The following is a 13,135-nucleotide window of genomic DNA, read 5'->3' on the forward strand; positions in this document are numbered from 1 at the left end:
TCATGGGACACATTTGGTATTTGTCTGGAAAGGCAAATTTAGCTTGGTTTCATAATGAGCGGGGATTCTTGTTGTGCCAGCAGTGATTTATGGGAGGAGACTGGGGTTTGGGCTTAACATAGTTAAGAGGGACACCTTTCATGTGGACCGAACATGTGTGAGGGTTTAATGATGATTTAAGCAGAGTGGATCTATTTGTACTTCATGGACATAGGCAGAAACTTTATTGGTGCCCCGAGGGGACAATGAGAAGCTGTCAACGCTGTAAAAACCGCTGCAGCTCAGTGACACTCGAGCCGCACCATCACAAACATGGTGTGAGACCTGAGCCGGATGTACTGTCCATGAGTGTTCCATTGTAATTACAACAGATTTAACTGGATTAGCATGCCGCATTCTCACGGCAGCATATGCGTGTACCATATGTTTACGAGGAGATGGTTGGTATGCAGCTGGTTAATCGGCTCTTCAACACACAAACAACACACACGCAGATCCAGGGAACATATCCGGTCAACTCAATGCCTAATCCTTTTCTTGCACATCAAGCTCTACCGCTCCACCTGACCTCCCCAATTCAGGTGGAGCAGCAGAAGTAGTAAAGTTAAAAGCAAAACCCCCACTGCTAGCCTGAAGAGTTTTTCCAGTGCTGTCTCTCGGAGTCAGAATTGTCTGGAATTTCAACCTGAATTTGGTTTTGCTTAGCTAACTGCAATTTCTATGCTCATTTCTTGCTCCAAAATGTATGTATGTCCATTGCAAACGTGTTCAAACTTCACTAGCCAGTCAATAGATTGCCATTGTTTTTTAGGCTGGAATAGTGAAGTAAATCTATCAGCTACTTGCATGTATTACCTGCATTTGACTTGTGGCTAGTATGTCAGTCTGAATTTGGGATGATAACAATTAATTGGTCAAAGGAATTTAATCAAACATGTGAAATCCAATCAGTTAATCCATAGATTGCTGTCAAAGCATATGCAATATGTTGCTGTGCGCTTTGATATTATTTTTCAAATAATGATTAATTGATTTATTGATCATTCGTTTTTACCAGTAATCAATTGTGGAAAGTAGATTCGAGAATAAAGGATCAAACGTTGTCGATGCAAAGTGAAAACATCAATACATATTGTCATTTTTAAGATACGCCTTTATTTTGAATTTTCCATGGCACGTTTCTCACCATTTTCATCCACGCAAACTTCCCTCCTAAGCACTTAAATAGAGCTCGCAGCCTTGCACCAGGCAGATAATGGTAAACATCCAAGAAAAAGATAATAAAGGTATTTACTAGGATGCATGGTATTAGATTTTTGGCCAATGTCCATATTGATATCCATATCCAATATCCATATTGATTGATACATCCACTTTTCCTTCACCTAGTGATTATCAAGACTCTTCTATAGTGGAATTAACATCATACTATGCATACTCTTATTGTGATGGCCCACCAGCAGATGGAGACATAAAATACAATGCTTTTCAGTGTAAGTAATATTCATTCATAGTGAAAAATAAGAAAAATACTTCAACTTAGGGTTGATGTTTTGTACGTCTTCACTTTGTCAAAAAAAATGCTTTGCGATATCAGCAGAAATCAGCATGATGGCTGAATCCAATATTTCATTTTAAAGCCAATATCTGCTGATACTGATGACGTGCTAATATTGTTGTGCATCCCTCATATTTACTGATGTCACCTCACATTGATTGCAGGCCCCTGAATCAAATAGAAATTGTATTGTGGAACACTTTATGATATCAGCAAGTACATCTTTTTTCCAGAGAATCAGTATAATGTCGTATGGTGATGAAACTTGTGATTTACATCCCAAGTGCCTAGTGCTAATTTTGCACCCTGGTTTCAGTGCTTTGGTTGTTGAAGTGTAGATTGACACAAAGTCAAGCCATCATGCCACCCACAGCTGGTATTATCACACCAACTTTTTTCTGACAGACACCAATCTGATTTAAATTCTTATTTTCTGCTCCTGTTTTCAACAGTAAAACTAACCCTTGGCTGACTGTTGACCCAGCCGCTGTGTCAGTAGGTGCAAGTCTCTTGTCCTGATCCTGTCTGAGAGCAGAGGTGACATTTGGCTGAGCAGGATTAGAAATCTTGATCCCTTGAAGGAGCTGTTGTCTTTCTCAGAGCGGCAACACCGAGAATCCCTTCAGTCAGTCCTTCAAGTCTGAACTAAATCAGCTTTGTGTCATCAGGAAATTGGCACAGGTTGCTACATTCTCTCCGTAACCCTTAATACTACAAGTTCAATAAGTTTCTTACTATAGCCATGATTGTTAGGTGTTGCCATATATAGCCTGAATTCCTGGAAAGCCTCAAACACAGCAACGCAACTAATTTATTGCATTGAAGCAATGCATAAAAATGTTTTTGTACAGACCCTATGTAATGTATGTACAGCATTTTCTTTTATCTTGTTTATCATATTTATATATATGAATATATATATAATTTTTAAGTGATCTTATTGCATTGTGAATATGTTGGTATGGTACTTATATGTGTCTTTTATATCTTTTGTATGTATTGTCTTGCTCTTCTTATCTGGACCATTGAGTCTGTAATAAAGTTTATTATTATTATTATTATTATACAGACACCAGGTAAGCACACTCATGCTCTATGCTTTGCCCTGAGGTGGCCTGCTTTCTGATGGCTCTGCTGTCCAGGGATTAGGCTCAAAGCTCTGTTTACAGATGCACTCTTGTCAGCCACAGACCTGTCCAAGCCCAGTCCCACGCTGAGATTTACTGTTAGTTGGCTCTCAGAGCCAAATGTACTGCTGTTTCCTGCCACAGTGCCCAGGAACCTGGAAAATCTGGTCACTGATGGGGGATGAAGTTATCCAAGGCTAACTTTAAGCAATACCCTGGCGCTAGAGAAACATGCAGGAGCAGCAAAGTCTCGTTTAGGCTCCCTGAGGACGACAGCTCTCACAAGGCTCTTTCTCTTTTGATCAAACTGGATTTTATATGACTTTGAGTCAATCCAAAAAGCTGTTTGGTTTAAATGGAAGCCGGGGTGTGATCTCGTCAAGAAAGTATGGGAATAGGCAGCTCCTTTGCGCCAAGATCTGATCAAATCTTTACCATAAGGTATGTCAGATTTTGAAGTTATGACAGTCTCTGTGTCTGAATCTGTATTTGCACTTGATGCATAGAAATGTTTTTTTTTATGGTTTTTTTTTTTACACTTTCTAGAAAAATACTTTGTCTTAAATAGGGTAGATCGAACTTATTTCTTGACCACTTGTGGAAGAGCTAGCACAGATGAGACATTGTTAAGCAAACTAAGCCATCTGTCAGGCAGCTGACATACATACTGTAAATATCAGGAGCATGGGATGGCTTTAGACAGGTAGCACCGTGCTAATAATAGGAAAAGAAGACGGCTGATTCTTGTGTCAAAACATTCTTAAAGGGTTTTGTAGGTTTTTATGAGGTAGGAAATGTATTTAACATGCTAGGATACATGTTATGTCTTTTGGCACAAAATGTTTAATGTAAACAAAACCAAGCTCACGTACACGAAATCTCTACAAGATACTTTGTTGTCTGTTGAAAGGAGATCACAGCAGCTTGTTTTGTTTAAACTCAATATACAGTAGCCATTTTTTTCTGATACATTAACGGGTTAGGTTTTTATCTAAGTGTCCTTCTCAAACAGTATTGTGTGTTCTTCAGTAAATCCTTTAAGTTGCACAGGATTAATCTGTTGAATTTGGTTCCGTCCATCTGTCAATGGACTTTCTAGTTATCGGGATTTGGTATGACAACAGTATTTCGTTGAATCTGACTTATGGTTCAGACACAAAACTTCTGTGGGTTTGGCAGCAGATATAGCCCATGTCTATTGTCATCAAGGATTTTTTTTCCTTCATAACTTGCATTTCATAAGCTTGATTATCAATCACGAACATTTTTGACAGATGTATAAACCTTAAAAACTGCACCCCTTATCATGACCAATTTATATAGGGATGCACCGATTTATCAGCTGAGCTTCGGTAACAGCATTGTTGACTGCCATTGACCTACGGCACATAAGCTGTCATTCACCGAAGGCAGTTGCTAATGTTTTCCATTGTGTCACATCGATATTTCGCACAGGTTAAAAAGCAGAGCTCCCATCGTCCTAGAAGTCAAACAGAGATCTTCTCTGGATGACTTTGTGACGTAAAGACGCAGTAAATTCACCATCATAGTGTCAGAGGGAGCACCTGGTTTTGTTCCTGATAAAGTTACATTGTGAACAAAAAAAATTGTTAACACTAGCTGTGTTGCAGCAGGCAGTGGCCAAAACTAACGGAGGTTGCATTGAGTTACATTATTATGACAAACCCCAGGGTGTAACATACACACTATTCCTCTGTTTTTTTGCAAGAAAGTTAAATAAATACCATTTTTTGAAGGAGAAATGTGTAGATGTTTTACAGCAATTTAAAATATATATTGCAGAAAAAAAGTTTTTTAATTAGAAAAGAATGTGTTTTTAATGGTTCTTCAGTAAATTTGTATGTTTTAACTGGATTTCATTTATAATGAAGATTTCTTTGTTTCCCTGGTACAAAAAGGGGGATTAATAACACAGAGACTTAAATAACAACAGCAAAAAACATCCTAATTGGGAGAATTGCTATTTTGAGCATCAGTATTGGCTCAGAATTTCACAAGGGGTGCATCCCTAATAATGAAGTAAATGTATTTGCTCATAACTATTATAATACTGCGTCTTTTCCGTATTTTGTGGCTTTTCGGGGTGTGTGTCTGCCTTGGCTGGTCACAGATTCAAAGCTTGGTTTTTATTATGCATACTTCGCGGCCAGGTTTTGTAGATTTCATATCAAGCCTTAATGTTGTCTGAAATGGTCTGTAGAGCACTTTGCTCAGCTGTGTCTCCATGATCTTATCACAGAGTGAGCTTGGCACCGAGGCAGAACCTCCCACGGATCATCCTCAAAGGAATCTTCCAGGGGGTTAAAGTGGTTCGTGGACCTGACTGGGATTGGGGCAACCAAGACGGTGAGTGCTGTGTGTGGGGGGAATGTTCTTAACCACTAACTCGACACTGCAAGCTCAGCAGGCCCCCTACCTTCTTAAAGCATGGAGCTGTACCTCTTCAAAGCATTTCACCATCCACAACCCATAATAACATTTTAACCTCACGTCTCATTAACCCGCAAAATGTCGTGTTAGTATGTGTCTGTGTGCATTTATGTTGCCAGTGACTCATCTGTCTGTTCCACAGATGTGCCTGTCTGTGAGTGTCTTTACACAGTCCCTGTGCCATAACATTTGTCTTCTTTGTTTTTCTTTTTCCAGCCCAGTGTAGTGGCATAAACTGAGAAGCCCCTTCACTTAAAATATAGTCTATGGTGCACATTTTGAGCTTTTGGTTTCCATGATTATCTGCAGTTTTATAATATGTGTCGAACTACGAGTCTACACTGCTGTTTTGAAAAAAATGTGCTCTCTTTCAGAAGCAGACAGCTTGCATTGGCAGATGTTTGAAATAGTTCAAATGATAATTGAAAGCAATCTTCCACGTTAGTGGGCAAAATTAAAGCCCCTGAGTGTTCCCTCTGGGGAAAGCGGGAATGCTAATACGTCTTTATGTTTTCTGGTCTGGGGTCATCGTTGTCTCTGAGAATAGCATCACTCCCTTTTCTGGGCTGGAGCGAATGAGTCAAAATGTCCTTTTGGTGTCTTTGAAATCAATGCCCCGGGGTTTGGTTAAGTCACTCATCAGGCTTGAATGGTGTATGCGGTAAGCGCATACGGGGAGCTCTGAGCATGCTCAGAAACCCCCAGCCCGCCATGTCGTGTCACGGGTCACTGGTTTAGCTAGTGTGGTTAGGCACTGAGGCAGCTTGATGACTTTACTGGCTTGACAAGAGTTTATTTACATCATAAAACCTGATGTCAAGATCTGAAACCACAATGTGAAACATTCTATTGTTTTATGGTGTTTCTTTTTTTTTTTTTTATTGGTCGTTTTTTTGTCTTTGAATCAAGAATGGAGCATTTTGTTTTCTCAGTTTGATTCATAGAGAAACTATTAAGGACTGAGCTGGCTCTAGAAAATGGAAGTGAATGACACTATTCAGCTTATGTCTCTATAGGGAAATTGTTTCTCACACACCTCTGTGTCCTCATCTCATTTATGTCATGTTTATATTGTGCTTGTCAAATCTGACTGTGCACATTTTTCTCTTGATGAAAAACATGCCAAACTCTGTTCCTTTTATCTAACATCTTTTCTTTCTAAGCTGAATTTTCTTTCATGCTTTTATCTCGCCCCTTCTCCCACACACTGATGCATTATTGTTTCTTGCATATTTGTGTGTGTGTGTGTATTTATGTGTGTGTAGGCGGGGAGGGTAAGGTTGGGAAGGTAGTGGACATTCGCGGCTGGGACACAGAGTCTGGTCGCAGCGTGGCCAGCGTCACCTGGTCTAATGGCACCACCAATGTCTACCGAATGGGCCACAAGGGCAAGGTAGACCTCAAATACGTGTCTGATGGCCAAGGAGGCTTCTATTACAAGGACCACCTACCAAAGCTCGGTAAGACAGACAGAATTCTATTTCGAAGTTTGCTCTAAGTCATTTATTTCTCATTTGTTTAAGGGAGTAAACCGTGCATATTTGACAGTTAATAGCCTTCGAAAACTGGATTCTAGTCTGTCACTACTTACAGATAAATAAAGGTCAGCTCTCCTCTTCATCTTTAACCTATAAATAATTTCTTTGTCATATAGGAATTGGCATTCAAAAACATACTAGGCGTTATTGTAATGTTTTTTGGTATTATTGCACGACAGTTTAAAACACGAGTTTAAATATGAATGTCTGCAGAAAATGTGCTGACTCTAAACTGTTGCTGGTGCTTGCTTTGGAAAACCCTCATGAGTGTCCAACATTAACACCTGTCCATCAGGGGAGCACGCAGAGCTGCAGCGCCAGGAGAGTGCTGACGGCCACTCCTTCCAGCAGGGCGACAAGGTCAAGTGTCTCTTGGAGGTGGACATCCTGCGACAGATGCAGGAGGGCCACGGAGGGTGGAACCCCAAAATGGCTGAGGTATTAAAGTCTTACACTCTGCCAGAAAGACGAATCACAAAGGTCCAAACATATTAAAGGAGCTTTATTGGATATTCAGAACATTAACATAGCAGCTTACCAGTATTTGCTATTGTTATGGCCCAGACAAATAAGGGAAGCACACCCAAGGAATAAATTAAAAATGGGAATTTTATTTAATAAAGTTTGTTTTTTTTAATGTTATGAATGCCAAAGCTTACAAAAGGATGCTTACAGGAAAACCTACTGCCAAATAAACTTAAATAATGCAAAAATTACATTAACTGTACAGAAAAGTGAAAAGAGTTCCTGTACACTGTCCTACTAATTGCAATAAACTTTCTTTAAATATGAAGAGTTTAGGCCTTAGATGTTTATCTTTACTATACAGAAAAGAAAAAGACTTCCAAAGATAACATAACATGGGGCCGTGGAAAATGCGGAACATTAAGACAATGTCTGGCTACTGGAGCTGCAACAGCAATGTTCAGGTATATATTGGAGTAATGGTGCCTGAGCAGAGAATGAAGTCATGCTCTCTCTCTGTATGTTGTATTCGGAGCTTCTCTGTCCTTTGCTGTGGTAGACAGTCCAGCTGCACACACATTTTAGTGCATTGCTGCCACTCTGCATTGTTCTTATATGGCAGTTACCACTGATATTAAGACAGTGCTGTTGCAGAAAAGTAGCACTCACCCTCCGTTTTCCCCCCAGGACACAATGTTAGCTATCTTAGTATTGCTGTCGTTGTTAGCAATATTCAAGCAGTTAGCATTGTAGCCACCTCAGCCAACTCCATGTTGAGAGCTGTGTGTAGACAACCTCTGAGTCAAAGATGCACTCTGATTACCGTACAGAGCTTCTTTAAAAACAGACGGTTTTACATAACTCCCTATCGAGTTCCTCTGTAATGTAGAAGTTCCAAGTGAACTTCACTTGTTTTTTTTTCAGACAAGTTGCAATGACCTATTTGTACTTTGCCCATTGTATGTACTCTTTATGTTTTAGATAAACATGGCCTCACAGACAAAACACCAGGTCTCCCGAGCTTGCTGTACAGAATATTTATATAAGTGGCTCAGATGGACGTTAGCGTGCAACAGAGTGAAAGGAAACAGAGCATTCAACTCTCAAATCACAGCTGCTAAAGGGAACATTAAGGTCACAGCATTGCAGAGGGAGAACCCTGGGTGACACAGCCTATTTGTGTTCTCAGTACATTTGCCGGATCGGGACTGTTCATAGAATCACTGACCGAGGAGATGTCAGAGTCCAGTACAGCAACAACATCCGCTGGACTTTCCATCCTGGGGCTCTCACCAAGGTAGGATCTCACTGTAAGATGTCACATGGGTCAGAACTTCACTTTAAACGTGAGCGAAGTTGGTTTATCACTTTTTTTTTTTTCAGTTTGGTAGGCTAGGAATTTTTTTTAATTATTTGTCCATCATTTTGTCCACTAGGTGAACACGTTTGGAGTTGGCGAACTTGTAAGAGTGTTGGAGGACATTGAGAGTGTGAAGAGACTGCAGGCCGGCCACGGGGAGTGGACAGACAGCATGGCTCCTGTATGCTCATTTAGCCTGATAATAGCTGTTAGACTGATCATACTTACTCTTCATGGTATTTCAGCTATAGTTATAAAGACTGAATTAATGCCATACTGAGGCAGGGGTGTGGACTAGAGATCTTCAAGGGTCCAAAATAACGCACCTGAACCCTAATTGGGAAATTTGTTCCAAAATAAAAATGGTCATTATTTTTTTTAAACATGTATTTGCCGGACCCATTTTTGCCCGAGTTATTACAGACCTGACCTGTTGCATGTCCAAGAGGAGAGAGACGTCTGGGGTTAATGTCTACTTTTAAAGTGGACACAAAGTCTGAATATGTCTCCATTCTTTGATTGTTTATATTCCTTTAGTTGGTAAGGCACCAATCAAAATAATAATCAAAAGGGCTTCTCTTAAATTAATCAAATTTTGCATATTGTTGGGCACACTATCCCTCTTACCAGTGCTCAGCTTTAAACTTGCTGGTGCTTCTGATCAATTCTTTTATTTTTTTTAACTTTTGCTCTTGTAATCTGACCGTAAGTAAGCCTGATCATCACGTAATCAATAATAAGAAACAGACCTGAGACCCAACCTGGACTCGCTTGACCATAATAAAATATGGACCTGAACTTGTACAGGTTCTGATTCAGTTTCTAGGGTCCAGGTAGATTTGTGAAGAACTCGAAGAACATGAATCTATAAACTAAGGTCACGAAAATTTTGAAATTCAATTGACAATATCAAAAAAACAAATTGTAACTCGACTTGGACCTTCACACCAGTAACTGCAATTTTCAAGTTTCAAGTCCTAAACGAAGTCCCCTAATTAAAGTCTTGATAAAGGCCTTGCATATGTTGATGTGCAGCTTGTATTGGGATGTAATAACTTGAAACTTCTAAAACAATGACTTTGCCTCACCTCTGTATTCTGGCATCTTCAGGTTACCTCCCTGTCTGTCTGATGTTAACTTCATTACTTGCTAAAGTAAAGCCTTTATTTGGCAGACCTTCCTCTGATTTAAAAGTGACCTACTTCCTGAAAATTGGGTGTACATCAGGAACTCACCAAATTTAGAGCCACTTCTCCAAATGGGGCCTGGTTATTTTTCCTAAAATGAAAGAAGCACTGAATTCATTCCTCAAAAAAATAATGAATAGTTCCTGGTGGATTAGTTCTGGTCTTTATCTCTTTACTTGTCCCCTCCAAAAAGGCACTTTTTCACCAATCCACACCACATCCACCTTACTCACCGTTTTTTTTCCTAGGTGCTTGGCCAGGCGGGGAAGGTGTTGAAAGTGTATGCAGATGGTGACCTACGGGTGGCGTTTGGAGGCCAGACGTGGACGTTCAACCCAGCGTGCCTCTCGGCCCAGACCGTGGAGGTGGACGCCAACCTCATGACGGCCGAGAACCCCAACGAATCTGGAAGTAAGGCCTCTGCCGGGACGAGGGGGCTCATCGCTAACACTTCAGCTCCAGCTTCTGCATGCACTCATTCTCCCCCCCCCCCCCGCCCTCATTCCAGCAGCTCTGCCTGTTTTCACATCCAGGCTGCAACTACGGCATTCATGGCCACAGTTGCGCTTGCTTTTTGCAGCAGTGTGTGTAATATGTGTCATTTCTTGAAAATGTTCTTCACTATATCATGTCATGATCCTGCATGTTGACAGCGAGAAGCTTTGGCAGCACAGCGGACATTTATCATCATGTCAGAAGTTCCCAGCAGTCTCTCAGTCATGACTAAATCTGTTCTGTGCATGTGCTCACCTCAGCAGCCGGGAGCTTGTGTGAGTTTGTGGATGTGTGTGTGGTCAGATTGCACTGCATGAAGGGGCATTTTGACTCATTCATGTGGTTTTGCATTTACCGCAGCTTTGACAAACCCATTAACCCATTTGTCTGCTATTTTAGCTCTCTGGAAGGCTTTGCGACACCATTTCTAATCATATTAGACTCATTAAGCTAAATGAATCCTTTTGTCTCTCTTGTCTGTCCCCTTTTCACAACCTCCCCTCCCCTCCATCTCCAACTGCCTGCGTCTCTGTTCAGGTACTGTCATCTCAGTGTTGGAGAAGCTGCTGTCTCAGTCCACAGAGCAGGACAATCCCAGCCGGCTGGTCATTGAGGCAGCACACGGCAGTGCCAACAAAGTGCGGGAGTTGGTGCAGAAGTATCCTGACAAGGTTAGTGCAGCACTCCTTCTCTTTGCTGCAGTCCGCTGCCCGTTCCAAGAGCTCTTTCCACCACGACACCAAGACAGGGGGTGGGGGAAGTTAAGGGCCAGAGTGACTTAGTGAACCAGATAAGGCAAAGGACACACCAAACACAGTCTGTCTGATGAAGCTAATGACTCTGGACTATCCAGATTTTCACACACCACTCTAATATCTTTCAAAACTATTGATGCAGCACAGCACTGGGGCAGAGCATTTTTCTTCCCCCTTCTCCTTAATGGATATAGTACTGTATATGAATCAAACATGGTTTATGCTGTAAACTATATGTTACTCTCTCATTAACACACATATTTAATGAAGAGAACTGTGAGGAATTACATGAGATATATGAGATACGTTAATAAACTGAAATTTATTCTCAGAATTTCATGGCGTTGCTTTGGTCAAGAGAAGACACTCTAAGACTGATTATTAAATCCAGCTTGGGAGAGCAAGAGAATGATCAGGGATCGAACCAAAATTAGTTACTCACCCTGCGTTACGATGACTTTGTGAAGGAAACTGTATTTATACACTCATGCCAGTTACAAGGCATCATTTTTTTCGGGATGTCCATCCCATTCTTATGAATGTGATATCCCAAGAAAGCTGCGAGGGAATTTCTTCAAATTTGGCACAAACATCCACTTGGACTCAACAATGAATTGATTTGTTTTTGTTGGTCACAGGTCAAAGGTCAAGGTCATTGTGATCTGGTTTGTCTCATTCTCGTGACTGCAGTTTCTCAAGAAGACGTAAATGGAATCTGAAAGCCATAAAAACACAAAATCTATTTTAGATTTTCTATTTTTAAATGACAGTTGCAAACCAAAAGACTTAAGTGAAAACCACCACATCTCCTTAAAACCGAAATACTAGAACCAGAGTCTGGTTAGAGTGTGTGAGTGTGTATTTGCAGTTTAAGGTCAATGGTAATTCAGCTAAAATTAATGGTGCTAACTCGAGTCAGCCTACAGAATACAACACATTATATTTAATGTTACATATGACTTACACATATGCATTACATAATGTAACTCAAGGACTTGTTTTGTTACGTCCTTGACTACAGTTCTACTTGGTGATGACTCCACTACTTATTAGGATTATGTATCAAGTGTGTGACGAACGTGGTTGTAGTTCATGCTCAGATTATTTCCAGGCAGTCTACATTCAGCTCTGTTAGCGTCCAGGCCACCAACCCGCTCTAATGTATCTCCAACCACGTTTGTGTCCCTGGCAGGTGGATATAAAGAACCAGGGCAAGACTGCACTGCAGGTTGCTGCTCACCAAGGCCACATGGAGGTGGTGAAGGCCCTGCTGCAGGCCAACAGCTCCATCGAGGTCAAGGATGAAGACGGAGACACGGCATTGCACTACACTGCCTTTGGGTAAGGAAGCAATCGCAGTTTTCGTGCACACATTTAAGTGCACAATAGTACAGAGCGAGAGCACTTGAGTTCACAAGAAGATACAGCCCTGCTCCTTTTGACTGGCAGATGTACCACAGAGCTCTCATTCCTAATGTTTCCTTGTAGCCTGATAATCCATTCACAGAAGCGACAGCATTAAAGTGTTGCCTAATCAGCCAGCTCTATCTCCTCCTCCTCTCGCCACAGTAACACATTCTCAGGAAGTCGACGTTCAACAAAATCTCCTCGGGAATTCATACTTGTCGAAAATAACTTCGTCGGCTTGCAGCAGTGGCGCATCAGGCAAATAAAATGACAGAGTTTAAAAAGAATGACATTTGGGTAATTTAGCATGCAACCCTTCAGCAGAGGGTTTTCAGAACAAGCTTTTGAGATGTTCATTGGAAGTAGAGCTGGAAAATCTTGAAAAGCGCTGTTTAATCACTCGACAGGAATGATGATCAATCTGTTTACATGTCTTTTTTTTTTGTTTATGATGTCTTTCCATTCAGTAACCAGGCAGAGATCACACGGCTGCTGTTGAGCAAGGGGGCAAATGTTAACCTCCTGAACAACTCCATGTGCACGGCGCTCCACATTGCAGTCAACAAGGGCTTCACTGACGTGGTGCGAGTGCTGACCGAGCATTCGGCTGACGTCAATCTCCAGGTGAGAGGGCCGAAGCTGCCTCATACCTCAGATTGCTCTACAAACCCAAGTGAACGTGTTTGTGTATTTAATTCTTCGTCATTTTTCTCATTTTTTTTCTTCCCCACATATTATTTATCTACATTAACTGATTTATTATTTGGTATAAAGACCAAGTGAAAACTGTGC

The 13,135-nt window shown here is 41.0% G+C and overlaps 1 protein-coding gene across 2 annotated transcripts in view; it reads left to right on the plus strand.

Moving 5' to 3' along the window:
• The window catches only part of mib2 (MIB E3 ubiquitin protein ligase 2), a 53,768-nt gene that overhangs the window by 23,014 nt on the left and 17,619 nt on the right, over nt 1–13,135 (plus strand). For both annotated transcript variants that reach the window (XM_042491325.1, XM_042491324.1), the window contains 9 exons: nt 4,946–5,052; nt 6,402–6,596; nt 6,970–7,112; nt 8,329–8,436; nt 8,576–8,680; nt 9,935–10,097; nt 10,719–10,852; nt 12,129–12,277; nt 12,811–12,967. In XM_042491325.1, the coding sequence (XP_042347259.1) occupies nt 4,946–5,052; nt 6,402–6,596; nt 6,970–7,112; nt 8,329–8,436; nt 8,576–8,680; nt 9,935–10,097; nt 10,719–10,852; nt 12,129–12,277; nt 12,811–12,967 (1,261 nt within the window). The remainder of the gene's footprint in view (nt 1–4,945; nt 5,053–6,401; nt 6,597–6,969; nt 7,113–8,328; nt 8,437–8,575; nt 8,681–9,934; nt 10,098–10,718; nt 10,853–12,128; nt 12,278–12,810; nt 12,968–13,135) is intronic.

Source organism: Plectropomus leopardus, chromosome 8, assembly GCF_008729295.1.
Source record: "Plectropomus leopardus isolate mb chromosome 8, YSFRI_Pleo_2.0, whole genome shotgun sequence".
NCBI classification, from domain to species: Eukaryota; Metazoa; Chordata; class Actinopteri; order Perciformes; family Serranidae; genus Plectropomus; species Plectropomus leopardus.